Source organism: Podarcis bocagei (assembly GCF_964188305.1).
Source record: "Podarcis bocagei genome assembly, chromosome: 6".
NCBI lineage: Eukaryota > Metazoa > Chordata > Lepidosauria > Squamata > Lacertidae > Podarcis > Podarcis bocagei.
In genome coordinates this window covers 43386913-43405625 of record NC_138130.1, presented here as the reverse complement: position 1 = coordinate 43405625, position 18713 = coordinate 43386913, and the positions used below count along the sequence as shown (strand labels likewise).

The window sequence follows — 18713 nt, the reverse complement described above, 5'->3', positions numbered from 1 at the left end:
TTAAAATGACAGCTGCGAGCCTCGAGAGTCTGGCAAATACATTAGTCAACTCACACCGACATTTGCATAACTGGTTTGTTTTTTTAAATAAAAAAAACTCACATTGCCTTAGCAAAATGATGCTTAAAGCTGTTATCTAATTCATGCTAAATTATCTCTAAAATGTGCATTTGTAAAATATACATCGGCAAAAGAAGTGATGATTGATTCGCAGAAACTGAGATCAGACCGGGGCCTGTGATTATGTGGTGCTTCTCTATGGCAAGATCCCACAGGCTGGATGCAGGAACTATGGGAGTGAAACACGTTCTTTTCCTCTGATTATTTCCTGGCCCCATCTGTGTAGCACCTGTATTCAGATATTTACCGCAGCAGTGCAGGGTCTTGCTATAGGAATGAGTCATCTGCTACTAGCAGTAGGCATGAACGGGGTATGAGCCAAAAGATAAATAAGGACATTAGTAATCTTACAAAATCTCATCTCTCCACCAACTTTATTTACTCCACATATTTCTTAGGCTAGATGAGGTTTGCTTTTGTGGGAATCTCTTCATTCTTTCCCTAAGATTGTTTTTCATTCCAGTGTAAAGAAAAATAAGGTCTACATGGTGCTATCCCTTTATTTCAAACAAGGACAAAACACGTCTCAGTTGTAAGGATAATCTGCCACTTCTGTGCTGAATGGGAAGAGGAGAGCAATATTTTATCTTCTAAGTGCTCAGCTTGGAGGTTGAGTGTCCAAGGGAGACAGAAAATTGAGAATGCAATCAGACTATAACATCGCACAAAGTATTGTGACACCACCCATTTTATTTACTACATTTTATATCCCACCTTTCCTTCAAGGAGCTGAGGGAGAAATCATGGTTCCACCCCTTCTCCTTTTTATCCTCACAACAACCATATGAGATAGGATAGGCAGAATGCCAAAGATTACCTAGTAAGGTTCATGGCTGAGTAGAGACTCGAGCCTGCATCTACCAATATTAGACCACAGCACAGTGACTCAGTTTATAGGGTTGTAACCTGATTAATTGGTTAAAATGTCTTTAATCATATGGATTTAAATCAATCATTGGTTTCATAAGCTTGCATATGGATAATAACAATGCTTCTGAAGCAATAATTATATGTTCCTTTGCGTTACATAATTGCGTTACATAATGTACATAATTCACTTTCAGTCAATCAATCAATCAATCAATCAATCAATCAGGATCTCTTTTAAAATGGCATTTGCCACCTGCAGTATCTGTAAGTATTGGTATTAAAAACCATGTACCGTATTTAAAAACCTGTCATTAATAGGGGCTCCCATTTTAGTGAATTAATAATTTTAATTGATGAATCAAATTGGTGAATTGATTAAACATTGCTTCCCTATCAATTTCACAAAATATATTTTGCAAAGGCCATTCCCCCCCCAAAAAAAAATTCCCTTTCCTTTTGTGTTGTAACTTTTAGATTGTATGCCTGAGGGCAAGGACTATCTTGTTACTGATCACGTTAAGCTACTCTGGGAGTCTTTTTCAGCTGAAGAATGGGATAAAAATCCTTAGTATAAATGAATAAAGACTACAAATGTGTATTTTTATCAGAAGTTGGTAAACCCATAAAAATGTTTCTGTAGCAAACAGAAGCAGAATTTATATATGCACTTACGGTTGCTAGTTACTTAAAACTGATGAGTTCAAGATATTGTTTGCCTCCATGATATTGCTTTCAGATGTTTCCTTTGGTGGCTGGAGGCGAGTCCTAGGCTGATTGATTGACTGCTAAATTTGAATTGTTGTTGAATTATTGTTTATTTTTCAAAAAATATATAAATATAAATAAAAAATCTGTATGGGGTACCTTGTTAACAGTCCTGTAGGGTTCCTTTATGACTAACACAGTGGGGCTTACCTCTGAGTAATATACTGTACAGTTATTGTGATATGAATCCACTCTAGAAATTATGGCAGCAGAGACCCCTTTGGACTCAAGAGAGACACTTAGGTGCTAAGTATTAATACAACTGCAATGTTTAAGTGTCCACTGTTTCTTTGCAAAGCAGGAGGGCAGGGAGAGAACCAGAACAGGTCAAAAAGAACACAACCATTATCCCAGCAGAGAAGCATTTGTGACAGCAGGGACCCCTTGGGAAACAAACTACGATATTTTTTTCACTTTAGTTAGAGGTTAACTATTTGTAAAACAGTGATGCTTAAGTGTCCATAGCATCTTTGCAAGGGAACAGCAGAGGGTGGTGGTGGTAGGGAACCAGAACTTTGCCACACCCCTATGCCCTCTCTATTTTTTTTTATTCAAAGTTATAACAAAACATATTTCTCAAAAACATATCCTTATTCCCTCCCCATTTTTCCTCCCCCTCCCCCCACAAAACCCATCCCCCACCCCACCCCCCGACTTCCCTCAGTTCCAGTCTTTGGTTTCTCCAATAATGCTATTTTCTGCATGTTACAGAGTTGTATAGATCCTCCAACTGTTTAGCTAATTATTATCAGTAAAAAATAATAATTGTGGATGTTTATTCAAAACTTGTTTATTCACACCCCTATGCCCTCTCATTGGCCATGCTCATGTGCCCTCTTAGTAGTCCCACCAGGTCTACTGGACTCCAGCCACCATCCCTACAATCACCTGTTTCTCTGCACACTATGCAGCTGTGTTGCAACTACTGAGTTCCTGGCTCGTAAAAAGGTACCTACCCTATCCCTGTTTCCTCCTGCTGGCCAGCACTTCCTGAAAAATTCATGCAGATGACTCCATTTCTGACATAATGCTTTTTCATATATATGCCCCCATAGCAATAACAATTCCAAAGGTATGCTTATGTACGTTTTGTTTCTGTTTAACTATTTATTTTGTGCTTTTATCGTGTACTACTATGTTGTGAACCACCTTGAGATCTTTGGATGATGAGTAGTATATAAATTTAATTAATAAATGGCCTCGGCCCAGTATACCTGAAGGAGCGTCTCCACCCCCATCGTTCTGCCAGGACCCTGAGGTCCAGTGCTGAGGGCCTTCTGGCAGTTCCCTCGCTGCGAGAAGCCAAGTTACAGGGAACCAGGCAGAGGGCCTTCTCAGTAGTAGCGCACGCCCTGTGGAATGCCCTCCTGCCAGATGTCAAAGAAATAAACAACTATCTGACTTTTAGAAGATGTATGAAAGCAGCCCTGTTTAGGGAAGTTTTTAATGACTGATGTTTGAATGTATTTTCAATCTTTTGTTGGAAGCCGTCCAGAGTGGCTGGGGAAACCCAGCCAGATGGGTGGGGTATAATAATAATAATAATAATAATAATAATAATAATAATAATAATTAACAACAACAACAACAATAACTGTTTGTTTATGAAAAGGCCTTTGAAACGTCCATAACACCAGATGAATTCACGCCAGTTCACCTGATAGACCACATAAAGTTGATCAGCTTGTAACAATTGTGCTCCTACCAACAGGTTTTGACGCATCTCCCCACCTCCCACTTCCACCTCTACTTCTCTAACTCCATCACAATGCATTTGACAGCTGTCCTGGCCTGCAAATCATCCTTAACCATTGGTAAAGCCAGATGGGACTGATGGGAGTTGTAGTCTAAAGCATCCGCAGGCCACCAGGTTGGAGAAGGATGCCCCAGGAGCATGATCCACCTTTTTAAAAAGTGTCACATGCACATACATTGAATATAGTTGTATACTCTTCTCCCCCCTCCCCCTTTTTAAAAAGCACATCATTTTTAACAAACATGAAAAGTTGCTTTGGGGAGTAAGGAAAAGATGGCTTGGTGTAAATAGCACTGTAAATAGACAACTGGACCAGTTTCTCTCGGACTCTGCTTGGAAGAGAAGACTCTGTCCATAGTTGTTTTTATTATTTTGCTGATGGCTCGGTCCTTCTCCAGGCTCTGCTATAGGGTGCTTATTTGAAAGAACACAGCTAAGGCTAAAGACAAATAGGTAGCAGTGGGGAGTCTGCAGATAAAAAGGGGGGAAGAACATCATTTTGATTCTCCCCAGTCCCATTAACAAGATCCTTCAAAACATGAAAGGGAAACGATCTGATTGCATCCACAAATGTCAAAGCACAATACACAAAGGTACAATATGCTTTTTTAAAAAAAATCCAAACAAAACATGAAGAGTATTGAAGTCTATGCTGTTCCTTTTAAGTAAACCAATTGCATGCATTTGCTCCAATGGGAGGTCAGGAGTATCCCTTTGCACAGTTACATAATCCCTGAAATCCTGTAAACCTGGTTGTACAATGTGGCACTAAGATCAAATCTATGGCTGAAAAATAAAAGAAATAAAATTAACCCATCATGTAAAACAACAGCAGCACCCCCAAACCCTGACGAGACTAAGCTGTCTAACACAAAAAGAGGTTTCTGTAGCTGAAGCTGAAAGTTCATCAGCAAAACCTGAGCCCAAAGCAGATTTCAACTAATCCACTCCTGACTCAGAACAACAGAAAACACTCCCACTGATTTTCATGGGAGCTGGGTGCTCACTACCTCAGTCGCTCTTCTCTGTATCCTGAAACCATTTTTTTTCACCTGTTGGCTCAAAGGAAACGCAACCATTTAAAAAATAAAGATGCACGCCTATTGTGAGGAGATGATCTACGGCCAGGGGAAAGCACTCTAAACATGCTTCACAGCACTGCTTCACATACAACCAGAGGACTGGTGTCAGGGGCTGGCACTGCTGGGCACTTGCTGAGGCCCACACTTGTGCTGACCCCCGGAGCCCCTTGCCCCTGCTTTTGCTCTGCTTTTGCCAACCACACACCCTGCTTTGGTCCTCTGGCCCGGGAGGAGAGCATCAGCAAGAAACAGGAATGAGCAACAGGAACAAAAGCTGCCACAGCCAGCTAATTTGTCTGCCTTTTTCCTCTGCAAGCAGAGGGAAAGCAACCAGATAATTGCAATGCAGAGGGGAGGGGCCCAAGGAACCCCCCCCCCACAAAAAAACCCAACAACAACCTGGAGCCAACACATCACCACAGGAATTGAGTTTGCAATTGATAATAAATGGCATAGCTATATCTTGGTAGGCATTCCAAAATTAGCCTTCATCTGGAATTAAGGACATTGGGATTACTTGGTTTATATAAAACTAATCCCAAACGGGGCAGTAGTGAAGTAGATATTTTCTGCGTTTCATTCAACAGCCTGCCCACCCTCAACCCTGCAGTGTGTGTCTGTCCTCGACCGCTTCAAAAACATTTCCGTTTGATTTTCTCTCTCTTTTGCTTCTGTTTTCAGAACATTGTACGTGGTATTTTGTGGGGAAATATGGTACATTGTTACTCTAAATTATGCTGTGTCACTAGACATGTGGCAATAAATAGCTCGCCATATAAAATTAGCGTGATGGATATATTTTGTTCCAGCAGAGTGAGTAATCTGACAAAAATAGAGAAACATTGCCGATATGACAGCCTGACACTTGTGACACTACCGCGGAACTATAAATTCTGTCCTCTGTTGTTTACAGATTGACTTTGAGGCCAAGGACAAAGAGCAACCTGTGGTTAGAAGAAGGAGGGAGGGCGCTGCACGTAGGTAGGGTTAAAAACTCTTTTGGCAAGGAGGCATTTTTCCTTACGAAGCCACACACCCCTGGAGCCATGTCATTATACAAGAGTTGTTGCAGGAGAACCTCAGGGTCTCTCATTAAAGAGAAAAATTATCTCCACGGAGCTTTGATGGGGGAGAAATGTTGCAAATGTCAGTGGCAGGCATCCCAGAAGACAAATCTTAAGAGGCTGTTTCAAAAACAAAATCTATTTCGGGGATTCTGCCCTAGTGAGTTCGTCAGCACCTGAGTTCAAGGCGGTCACTTAGGCTAGTGACTTCCTCCTGGCTTTCAGGAGCCTCATTGGTGGCTGGCAAAGTACAGAAGAACGTATTAAAGGGGGGTTGTTTAGCTTCTTTCTGTGAGGGAGCTGGAACAGTGGAGCCCAAGGGAGGGGAAAAAACACTGATGATGCTAATAGTGACTTAGCACAAATCTTATTACGTACAACAGGGACCAGCAATAAAAAATGCAGCATATTCCCACCCTTTGGAATTCAGGTCTCTGCAAATTGTGCTTGTAGTTTGTTTAGGTTTGGGTGTGTTTCCAGTTCCAGGAGGAGGGGAAAGAAAAAAAAGACCCTTTATTCCATCCTACCTCTCTGAGGCAATCCCCTGCTGTGCTATATCATGCTAGAGGACTCAGATTTGGGGCAGTCTGCCAGCCTGGGAATCTCAGCATTTATAGCTGTATAGAGAAATGGTAATTTTGAGACTGGGAAAGGGGAAAAGGCTTTCTTTATTCTTCTTGAAACATCTCTGCTTGCTACAGAGAAAGGATGGTGATTTTTTTATATATATAAAAAAGTCACAGCTTGCATCCCTTATTATCAGCAGTTAGGGGGTTAAGCAGGGCTATTCCCTGTTCTCTCCCCCCCCATCCAGTTTCTCCACTTCCAAATATGTCACCTCAACATTCCTTAGAGGGTCACAGGGCCTTGTCAGGCTTTTTATTTTTATTTTTAAGGAACATCTTTTCTTTTTAATTGCATACTCAAATACCATCACACACAGTCCCCAATACTTTGTTTTGGTTGGGGCTGTTTCACTTCCAACTTAATAGGCACTCAGCCACTCAAGTTCACTGCCAGAATTAGTGACGGACATACAATACGTTGTGAATATTCAAAATCAGATAAAAGTTAACATTTACATGCAAATACTGACAAGCACAGATGACTTTGTTGAATGCCTGAAACCTTGTAGATACACCGGTAAGTGTTGAACACTCCCTAAATATGTTTGTTGCCATACAGCTGAGAACTGTAGAAACATATACCTATTTTTGGCAATCCACAACATTCATATGGGATTCTCAGTACTTTTATGTGTGTGTTGGTATTTACCATATTTTGGACATTCCTTCAAGCATTTATACAATTGCCTGGCATGGTGAGCTTATTAAATTTCTATCCCACCCTTCCTCCTAAAGGAGCCCAGGGTAGCAAACCCCAAAGTGCTAAAACAATACAGTTTTAAAATATTCTAAACATAGGCATGCAGGACTGGGTAGATCCATTTACTCGGATGGATCAACCTCCACTTTAAATTGCTATGTTTATGTATGGTTGCTAGCTTTAACATTTATGTATGTTTTAAAGTTAGTTGTAACTAGCCTAGAGCTTGCCCTGCAATTTGTTAACAAACTGAATATGTAAGGATAAACAGAATCCCTGCCATCTCCAAAAAAGACTGGTGAATACTGCCAGATAGAAGACAATACTGAGCTAGATAGAATAATACTCCAAATCTGCATGTTCAACAGAGGAGCCAACTTCTAAAGAAGATAGTGGGGCCCAGACGTGATGTCCTGACATCATGTGTGTGGCGTTGTGAGAAGCCAGGGGACAGAGTTGAACACCCTCTGAACATTGAGGGGGCCCAGCCCCCTCAAAAAATACATTGGAGAGAAGTGAAAGTGCTTTGGCCCCTAGGAGCTGGAGCCTATGATGTTCTACATACTATCGGTTTCCCCTGCATGATTCATAGCATATAGGCCAATCACTACATGATGCTCATATGCAGTGGAATACAATTTATTTATGTCAATTGAGTATGAAAGAAGCATCACTATCCTAAACACATTTATAAGACTGCAAGGGTGGGTTGACACAGCCGTCTGGGTGAGTCAGAAACTTACCCCTTTGTTAATGGTGCTCCACCATCTGATGATTGTCTCACCATATCTATCCTATGGTTTCTGAGGCTAAAATATTTATACATTACTGAAAAGGCAGGAAAACACTTGCCACTAGTTGCCATCCAATTCAATACCACTCAGATTTTATATTTACAGGGTGATCCATTTGCACCATAGCTGGACATTCTTTGTGATTTACCATTTCCACATCTGGATAGGATGAGGGGCATTCTGTGCCTCAGCAGTTCTATTTTACAGCAAAGAGAAAAAATGAAACCTTTACTGCATATCTTACTTCTACTTCAAGGACAGGCTATATCTTTTCAGCTGTCCATCTAGTACTTAAATATGGACTAGTTCTCCAAAAATGTTGACCATACTTCCATGGTGAAAATGCCATGAGATAAGGTCTCATTTCTCACCAAAAGCTGTTTTAATGAAACCAGTGGACCATACAGTATATAATTATTTCTTACAAAAAAGATGCTTTGAATTAACCGTGTCCTTTGTCATGCAGTTTTGATATGTTTATGGCTAATTCCACAATGATATTGCACTTAATGCCTTAGCTTGGGGAATCAGATTTTTCATTGAAACAATTTTTCCCCCCTAGCATTCTTGATCTCAAGACAAAGCTTGACAAGAGCAGAAACATTATGTTTCACACTTGATCCTTCAGGAAGGTGTTTAACTCCATTCAGAACAAAGTATTCACTGACTCCCAATATAAATTAGGGCTCCCACCAATATCTCTGTCTCATCTCAATTGATCTTCAGTGAACCCAGTCCCCTGTAGTCCATTGCCTGATCTGTCAGTGGCAGCAGGCACCCATTTAGGGCCTTACCACCTGACTTGGTTCTGCTGAAAAGAAGAAAAAGAGATTGGTCATCATCATATTGATGATATCCTTTCCCAAATCTCAGTGCATCTGTTCAATCTCATGATTTTCTACACTTGATCTTAGGCAAAAGGCCAAGAAGATATTCCACTCTCATGATTTCTAACTCTAGTGTGATTTCTAGGGAATGATACATGATTTCAGAATGTCAAGAGTTGATAAAATCTACACTGGGAGTTGCAAAGCCAGCTCATATGAGACAGGATACTGAAAGGATTCCATCAACATTGATTTTATTTTACCATGGTATAAGGTATGGATAATATTTCCTTTTGTATTTATAGGGTATTTTACATATTTATATAGCAGGGGTAGTCTTTTGGAAAAAAGATCATAGCTTATTTACTTATTATTTCACTTAAGCAGGTAATCATAGCTAATTGCCTAGGTTCAGTGCTAGGTCAAGAAATTTTGCTGCCTGAAGCAAAGGGCAAGATGGTACCATCCCCCATTCCACATATAGAAGCTGAGTGGACTGGCAGCTGAAATAGAGTTCAATTCTGCTATAATGGGACAGCATCCTCCACAATACTCAAGGGCAGTAGCAGGTTAGCTTAGGGGTGCATAACAGTCTGTGTGGTGCACACACATTGCTTTATCCTCCAAAAGGGGAGGTGGGTGGAGGAAAGCTCAGCAGGGCTGCCTCACTCTGCCTAATGGTGGTGGCAGCTCAGCCTAGGATAGCACTTGGAGTGGGGAAGCACAGCTCCTGCATCAGATGCAAGAGATTTTTCCAGTTATGTCATAGTGCACACATTCCTGCTGCCCATTAGGACCTGGGCACAATTTATGGAAAGTCATAAAGGTAGGTGTGTAAACCAGGGGTGATATGTGTATGCGAAGCATTGAACAATTTCTGTCAGCACGGTAGCTGTTCAGCTGCAAACCGGTTTTTCAGCTGGGACATCATTGCAGTTACTAAACCATAATGAAGCTTCCTGAAACATAGGAATATAGCAGGCTATATTATACTGCTGGCCAGTGATGGCACCAGAAAAAAGGTTTTTTTTGAGGGAGGGCGGCACAGATGGGGCAAAGTATATTTCATGATGGGCAAGTTATGTCACACATGTTAACATCTCTGAAAGAAAAATAACAGTAGATGCTAATCAGTCCAACAATGGGGGGCAAAAGCTCTTTTCTTGTGGGGGCGTGTGCCTCACTGCCCCTGCCCGGTACCACCCATACTGCTGGTCCATCTAGTTCGAGTCTATGCTAATTGGCAACAGCTCACCTGGGTTTCAGAGAGGTAACATTCCTGGAGATACCAAAGATTGAACCTGAGACATTCTGAATGCAAAGCTGATGCTCTGCCATTGATCTGCAGCCCTTTCCTTTATTTGGCTTCATGTCTGAATTGACAACAATTATTTATATACATGTAGGGAGGCTGTTGCACCAGGAGATGAGAGCACTGAGAAAAACAGAACATTAAAGCAGACAAGCCATTCTGGTTTGGTGTGGTGCCTAAATAGGGTAGCAGGTGCAGAGGTCACCTGGTCAGAGGCCTCTCCTACTATGGTGGGATGTATTGTATTTCTGTTTAGCAGATTTCCAATTTTGCATTGCTGCATATAAATTGTCATATGGAGATCTGTGTCCTCTTTTTGGCAATGTATATGTGACCACCCTAAAGTACATCTAAGGTACTAGGGAAAAAGTTTGCTGAATGGAGATGAATGGTATGTGTGCAAGGTTTTTTGGGTTTTTTAATAAAAAAAGTTTTGTCATCCAATTATATATTTTAATGTCATGTAATATAACCCCAGTCCTCTCTCCCTCCCCTCTTTACATTACAACTTTCTGTATGTACTGTAGGCATTTCTTTCTGGTATGTTTAGCCATTTTAGATTAAGATTAGGATTAAGATTAGTAGCACAATTATATGAATGGCTTTAAAATTCAAATCAGTGTTATAATGTGAATATTTAAAACTTTCTCACCCAAACTGAACTAGAACTGGAATGGAACTCGCTAGGTCAGTTTGCCATATCATCCTGTACTGAACTGAAGTGGAACCAAATAATAATAATAGGACTTCGTAATGGTTCCTGAACCAAAAATGTGTAATTGTTTGCCTCCCAATTTTGACAGGACAGGTGAATGTGTTTTTCATGAAAAGCTGGAATATAGTGCCATTATATCCAATCAAGCTCAAAACCAGTTCTATAGCATCCTGCTGAAATGTATGCATTTAGAAACTATTTTAAAGTTTTAATCTGTTACTTACTGTTTAAAATATTTTAGGTGATTTATAGATTAGTTGGTTTAAAAGGAGATAATTTAAATGTGTGAAAACCTCAACAAAGATGCTTTTTTAAAATAAAGAAGTCAAAGGAAATGTGTGGTACTAGTGGGAGTAAGGGAAGCCTTTAATTGTCAGAAGAAAAGGCCACATTTAATAGTTTGTTCTTCTCAACCTTTCAATCAGCCCTAGCTCCTTGAGGTAGATATATAGGCCCTGTGATTTGCCTTCCAAGCTAGATTGTAGGAGAGATGCCACTATAAGATCTGGCAAGCCAACGGGCCATATTCATGTAGGGATTTTGTGCAAGCATAATTCCCCTGCTTTTTGTGTGCTTCAGGCTATTTTCAAATGTCAAATACCAAATGCTTCTTACTCTTATTGGGAGAAACTCATGTAGTGTGCAAGTGTGACTTCACCATCTTTTACATTATAAACCTACATGAAAGAAATTATCTTCCTGTATATGTAGACTTCAATCTTGGCTCCTTGCCCTTCATGAATTGTACTAGCCTCCAGCCAAGCAAGAAATCACCCTAATCCTAAACAGATACTTCCACTAGACTCTCAGAAGACTTAATGATACAATAGTCACCTGTCCCAGCAGAAAACGACTGGTTAATAAGTGTCTTGTTGATCTGCATCAAAGATGGGGGCCCAACAGATGCAGCAGCCGCAGCCAGCATGACCAATATTCAGTGATGATGCAAATTGCAGTTCAACAACATCTGGAGGGTCCTGGGTTCCCTAGATAGACTATAGCAGCTTTGCTAAGCATTTTCAGAATTGTGACATGTCAATGAGAAACACTGGTATACAGCTAAGGTTTAATGTGCCTCTTTTGGTCCCCTTAGATAACTTCACTGTTTTTTGTCATTATCCAGAATATCTATTTAGGCTATGATAAAGGCACTGATTTTCTAGGCACCCTGAAATAAAACAAAGATTTTAGGCTGCAATTCTATACATACTTATCTAGGAATAAGTTTCATTGAACTCAATGGGACTCGTGAATGAGTAGAAACATACAGGTCTCGCTTTCCAGTTTTCATTTTATCAGCTTTCATTGCCACTAAATATTTGACAAAAGTCTAGTGCCATTGGGAAATTACTATACCCAAGTCCAGGGAGTTTCCTTTTTTTTTTTTAATGTTAAGACAGTATCAGCTTAAGTTGCAATCCTAAACAAACTTACTAAGGAGTAAACTCCACTGAACATGGTGGGACATACCCAGGATTGTGTCTTCTCATTTAAAATCCCCTCTCAGTTAGTAGATGACTTCTGTCAGGAACGAGGGAACTTGCTAGATTTGGGAAAGAACACTGGTGTCTTTCCTCATCATTTTGCCTGTCAAAAAATAGAAACCAGTTGCAAAGCAGTAGCTGTTAACAGCAGCCCAAATATACTTGCAAGTGGAAGTCTGGAGCTTGGCTCTATGGTTATATTGAAATTTTAAAACAGACATGGTTAACCAAAGTGAACAAAATAAATACACGGCAATCCTATTTCCCCCCCCCCACTTATTTTATTCTTTTAGCAGCGAATGAGGAGTTTGTTTAGAAATCCTGATTAAAAAGAAAGGCAGAAATCAGCAGTGTCCAAACTGGGTCTGAGATATAAAGAGCATCTTCATTCCAGAGTTGCTAATATGAGCAAGCAATTCAGAGAGTGTGGCATGCTAAAATTTACTTGTCAGTGAAGAATAAGCTGCAGATGTAACACTACCATCTGAGGTCCATCTTAAGCTATGACAGCCTTCAGTTGCTGATAAGAACATAGGAAGAGCCTTGTTGGATCAGGCCAATAGCCCATCTAGTCCAGCATCCTCTTCTCACCGTGACCGACCAGATGCCTCTGGGAAGCAGGATTTGAGCACAAAACCCCCCTCCCCCTCCCGTGGCTTCCAGCAACTGGTATTCAGAAGCATTGCTGCCTTCAAGTGTATTGGCAGAGCAGAGCTGTCATGGCTGGTAGGCTTCAATAGCCCTCTCCTCCATGATATAATCTTGCTGATCTTGGTTTGATCTCCATGGTTTTCCCCCCTTTCTCTTCTAAGGGTGACTCATTATTGTAAAAATAGCCCTGCCCTTATGTCCCAATACCATTAGCCATCCACAGGAAACAGTGCTCAAATCAAACAATCAACAGCCTCTCAACTCCTAGATGCTCATATTGATAGACGCAACGGCTTTGTATCAAAACATTACTAATTCTCCATCTAGTACTTAGGAGCAAACATAAGAAGCTGCCTTATACTAAGTTAGATCCCAGGTCCATGTAGATCAGTATTGACCGGCAGTGGTTCTCCATAATGTCCTTCTTAGCCCTACCTGGAATCTTCTGCATGAGAAGCAGTTGCTCCACCCTGGCCCTTCCTCATATTGCTTATAGAAGTGGGGATGACTTTTCCAAACATGAGAGCTTCCTAAGATGGCGAGAAAATAATTTTGATTGATGGGCTGCACCAGTAGTGACATGACCATCTTTCAGAGAAAAAAGGAGAAAGGAAAATAGGGGGACAGAACATTTCTAGACAGACAGAGGACATAGATGGAATAAAGACAAAACAATACGTTCAATAATCTTATAGCCATTAGCTCCCCGTCATACTTTTGCCTATTAGGTAGTCAATGAAACATCTAATAAAACTGCCAAAACATTTGCAAAGCTAAGCAGAGTCCAGCAGGATTTAAAACTGGATGGGAGACTGCGTGTTGAGATTCCTGCATTGCAGGGGGCTGGACTAGATGAACCTCGGAGTCCCTTCCAATTCTACAATTCTTAATTTAGCTACAAGGTGGAACATTATGGGAACCAGATGACGTGCAGTGAGACCCCATGCACATTTGCTTTAAAGCAAATCCCACTGTAGCCAATGGGGGGCTTACTCCCTAGAAAGTGGGTTTAGGATTACAGCTTAAGTTCCTATAAATCCTCTACCTGTTACCTCCTTTTGCTGCTCAACAATTCAACGCCACATGACCACAACATGTCAAGAATTTCTTGTCCGGTCTCTCATTGCTTAAACCCAACTTCCCAGGATCCTTCAAGGGCTTAACCACACATTCACCTGAACATGGCACCAGCCCCAAAGAGAAGCGGTTAAAACAGAGGTCATTGTACAATGTGTAGATGGCAACTATTCAATAACAGAGAACATTTGGCATGCCTAATGACTTCTAGCTAACTGCAAAAGTCCATGGTGTCAAAAGTGATTGTGGTGTGTGGTTTACCACCATCTCATTAAATGAACAATAAACATTCAGTGGCCAAAGTCTGATTATAAATTAGGTTGAACCGAACACTGATATAATTATCAATCTTTCTGACATAACTATCAGTTCTAAGTTGCACTGATACATAATGTCATGCATAAAAAGGTTTTGGAAAAGATTCAGAGTCATTTGTGTCTCGTTTCTAGAGCTAGCAAACCAGGAGAACATCTATGCTAATCCTATGCCTACTTATAACAGAATGTATCTCAGGGAGAATAAAGGAATAGGGATTGACATCCCTATGGTTTCCTTATTTGCCAGAAAATTTTCTATGGGAAGACACAAACTACATCACCTTTTTGATATTTCTGGGCCAGTATATCACTATTCAAATACAAATAATTAAATGTGAGATAAATGCTAGTATTACTGATTCTGTTCTATCATGGAATGCTTAGCATATGGTTTGGTGGAACTTGCAAGACTATCTCTATGAATATGCATTTTCTCAGTTGAGGAGAGAGACTCTAAAGGTCAAAACATTTAAGATTACTTTGCAGTGTCTTCTGAAGACCTGTCAACATTTTTTTCTGTTTCCAGAAAATCACTGTCTGGCAATTCCCAAAAGAGGCAAGGGAAACATGCAGTGCAGTTGTTTAATGCTGAAAAGCGTGTACGGGGCTAGTCATAGCCACACCTCTAAAACAATTCTCCATGTTTCAGAAATTTGTTTTCCTCCCCTTCATCATATTGTTCTTCTTTCCACTCACCTGCAGCTCTTTCTCGCATTTTCATTCTAAACCTGTACTCAAAATGATTGGAGTATATATTGTAATACAGAAACGGAAATTATTCCTGACAAATTACGACAGACTACTGAAATAGGTGGGACCGCTTATACCCAGGAAGGTAAAACCTAATGAAATACCATGCATTACACTACATAGCAAACATCTATAGAGTGACGCCATTAAAACAATATACCCTTTCCTTTGATTTTGAAACTATGTGTGAAAATAGCATGTGGAATGGCATAAAAGAAATAGATTTCAAACAAAACAACACCTGGCTTTGACAAACTTGCAAGAGCTGTTACAAATTAATACTAATTTGTATAATACTTAATTTGTTCTATAGGAATTAAGTCCAGAGCAGCCCACAACCGGTTGACTTTTACAAATCCCCTTAAATCAATTTTGAAGTTTAGGTTCAACTGCAGATCAGCAAAACTAACTGCCATTGACTCAACTTGCACAATAGAAACAAGAGAGGGGGGGATAGAGGTGGTGGTGGGGACAATCCGTGTATAATACAGGCAGAATGTTTTTAAAGTGTCATTCCTTCATTCACAAAATCTTCCACCCCCACCCCACCACCACCACCTCCTCCTCCTTCTCACCACCTCCCAAGATGAGAGGAAATCTCTACTCTGTTCTGCAACCAGGAGTCAACCCAACTGTTGCAGGGCTGTGACTTGGCAGCTGCATTCTCAGGGCAAGGAACAGTTACCCAGAGAGACACAGCCGCGTAGATAAATATATGATGCAGACACATCTGTTCACATTTAGAAGCAAATCTACCACGATTCAAGGAGAGGGGGTGCAGGAGAGAGGGGCGATTCATCTCTGCCTCTCTCCGCTCCACTACACACACACACACACACACACACACACACACACAGAGAGACACTCGCCCGGGCATTACCTTTAAGATCAGCTCGGTGTGGTGTTGGTCCAGCATGTTCGCCTTCACGAAGGAGGTGATGATGACCCTTCCGTACCTGCCCGGGGTATGCAGGTCGGAGTAGAGCCGGTGCTTGGACCGATTGACGGGGAAGAGGCTGTTGACCAGGTTCCTCTCGATCTTGGCCAGGCTGTGCTTGGGCGCCAGCAGGTGCTCGACGCTCTCTTCGATCTGGTACCTGCTGAAGCTGGCGCCCAGCAAGATGGAGATGAGGACGGGCGCGGAGGCGAAGAAGACCGGGTGGCTGGCGATGAAGTGGCCGAGTCTGGCGAAAGACGTTCTCAGCCCCCTGTGCAAGACCTGCCGCAACATCCTAGTGCAGAAGCAGCGCAGGAGGGCGAGGCGCGCGCGACGGGATCGGAGGCTCTGCCAGAGCCCAGACAAAACCATCGGGGAGCCCAGGCAGGCAGGCGGCGGCGGCGGCGGCAGCTGCCCCTCCGGGCGGAAAGGGGCAGGCAACTCTGCCTCTCGCTCCCCGCCAGCCTCTCCGCGCACGGCGGGCGCTAGAGCTGCTCGCCTCCGTCCAGGAGGCTGCCGAGGGGAGTTTCCCGGCGCCTCATTGTCTGACTTTAAACAGCAACAAAGACTCTCCAGGGAAAAGGGCAACGGCGCCGAGGAAGCAACACCCAGAAGGGGGGGGGGGGAGGAAGGAGACCCAGATCGGATGGGTGGCAACCCCTCTTTGTTTCTCTGGAGGGTGGTTGCGCTTTCTGCCCAGCCAAGTGGGTGGGTGCCTCTTTTTTTGGAGGGGGTGTTTTTGTTTGTTGGTCCAGGAGAGGGGTGTGTGTGTGTGTGTGTAGATCGAAGTGGGGGTTTGACACACTTGCTGACTAATCTCAGTGGAGCTCCCGCTCCCCGGCTTGAAGGGAGATGGTGGGGGGCAGGGATGGGGGAGGGAGATCTATATATATTAAAAATAATAATAAAAATGTCGCACGCAGAAGCCCTCGACACCTGATCCTTTGGGAGGTGTTGCGATTTGTTGCTGCTGCTGCTGCTGCTCCTGCTCGGTTGTAGATCCACAGGAGATCGTGGGGCTCCGGCTGGTTACACACCTGCAGAACTGAATGAATGGGTTTCCTCCCCCACCCGCGCCTCTAAACGATGACAGGAAAGAGACTCGCCTCTTCCTCAGTCCAAAAGCCCCAGGGGGAGAAACTCGCCGTTTCAAAGCACACGCTGCTGCTGCTGGTGGTGCCGCCGCCACTTGCGAGCGAGTTCAGGGGCAGTTTCCTCCGCGGCTTTTTCATGACAGTTGTTGAGCTTGAACAAATGACTAGCCAATGCCCAGGTGGCTCGGAGCAGGCGGCTAGGCGAAGCAGCGCTTCTTCGTCCCCATCATCGCAGGCTCTCTCACGCGACTCAAGGATCCGAGGGGTTGCATGAAACACAACCAAGATGGGAGGGTTTTCTTTAAATAATAACACTAATTTAAAATAACTTAGCTGGAAGTCTCGATCGCCGGCTGCGAATCACCAGGGACGAATCCTCCTCCTCATCTCAACACACAGGGAGGTGGGTGGCTCCCTGCCTTCTTCGTGCCCGCCTCGGGGTTTTCTGCTCCGAGGACTGGATCCCCCACTTGGTTTGTGTTTTGCTTTGTTGGCGACCCGAGGCCACTTCAGGTCAGATCCATGTCGGCGCCGCCGGCTTGTGCCGCCCGAGCGAAAGAGCTGCCCAGCCGCCTCAGGGAACGAGGGGAGCCGGGCGCGGAGCTGGGAGCGACGTGGCGCATGGCAAAGTTTCCCGGCTCACCTCTGGAGGAGTCCCCGAAGAAGCGCGCTGGGGAGAGGGCTGCTCCCCGCCGGGGCGAACGGCTCCCTCATGGCTTCGCGACCCGGATCAGCGCAGAGATACAGTTTTGTGTATTTCATTGGTGTCAAGCTGCCGCCTCTTCTCTCTTTGTCAGCGCATAGCGAAGGGATTCGCCGGTTCCCGGTGCCAGGAGCCACAGACGTCTGGGCAATTCCTCCAGCTCCCTCTTCGCTGGCGTCCCCGCTCCCCTCTCTCTGGCTCCTTTTCCCTCTCGCCGACTCTGCCTGCCCCTCTCTCTCTCTCTCCGCGCGTTGCTGCTTCGACGCTCTTCTCCGTGCGAGAGAAGAAACTGCCCAGTCTCCAGCCTAAATGGGCATGTGCGAGTGCTGCGCACATGCCCATTAAGAACGTGAAGCCGCCGCGAAGCCGGTGCCCTTAACCCTTTGCCCGGAGCTTGTCTCAGACTCTCCCTCTCTTTCGAAGGAGGCGCGGCGTGGCGGGCGAGTTCACGGGGTCGAGGAGCGCCTGCGCTGGCGCGCGCGCGCGCCTGGGTAGGTGGGCGGAAGGAGCAACTCAGCCCTCTGGAATCCCGCCAGGGAAAAGGAAAGCGTGGGGTCACTGGGATGAGTAGAAATGCCCCAAAACGGGGGGGGGGGGGCGAGAAGCGGTGGCGAAAGGACAGCTCTCCCAGGAAAGGATGTGGAGAAAAGGCCATCCAATTTCAATGAATGCCAGTTCTCCCCACAGGAGCATAGGGAGTTCCCTTATAGACCAAGCAAGGCCATTGGTCCATCTTGCTTAGTGCTGTCTGCACTGACTGGCAGCAGCGCTCCAGGGATTCAGATTCACATTCCCAGGCCAAACTAAAAAAAAATAAAGTCTTTGTTCAAACTGTCTTGTTGATCTAGTGGAGCATGACCAAACGTGCAGGCACATTTTGTCATAATATTTTATCAATTTCAGCAAATGCTAAATTCCACAATTGTCTTATAGGGAACAGGATCACCACATGTGTAGAAGTGTTCCAGTCTTGGGGTATGGCATCCAATATTTATTGGACTATATCTGTATTTGTGTGTGTGTGTGTGTGTGTACACACTTTCTGTGGGCTCATATGTCAAATAAGGTT

General features: G+C 43.4%; 1 protein-coding gene across 1 annotated transcript in view; it reads right to left on the bottom strand.

Annotated features, from left to right (window-relative positions):
• Window positions 1-18444, bottom strand: part of PTCHD1 (patched domain containing 1) — a 55286-nt gene extending 36842 nt beyond the window's left edge. The window contains exon 1 of the mRNA XM_081199420.1: window positions 15791-18444. Coding sequence (XP_081055546.1) covers window positions 15791-16219 — 429 coding nt within the window. The 5' untranslated portion in view covers window positions 16220-18444. The remainder of the gene's footprint in view (window positions 1-15790) is intronic.
• Between the last annotated feature and the right edge of the window lie 269 nt (window positions 18445-18713).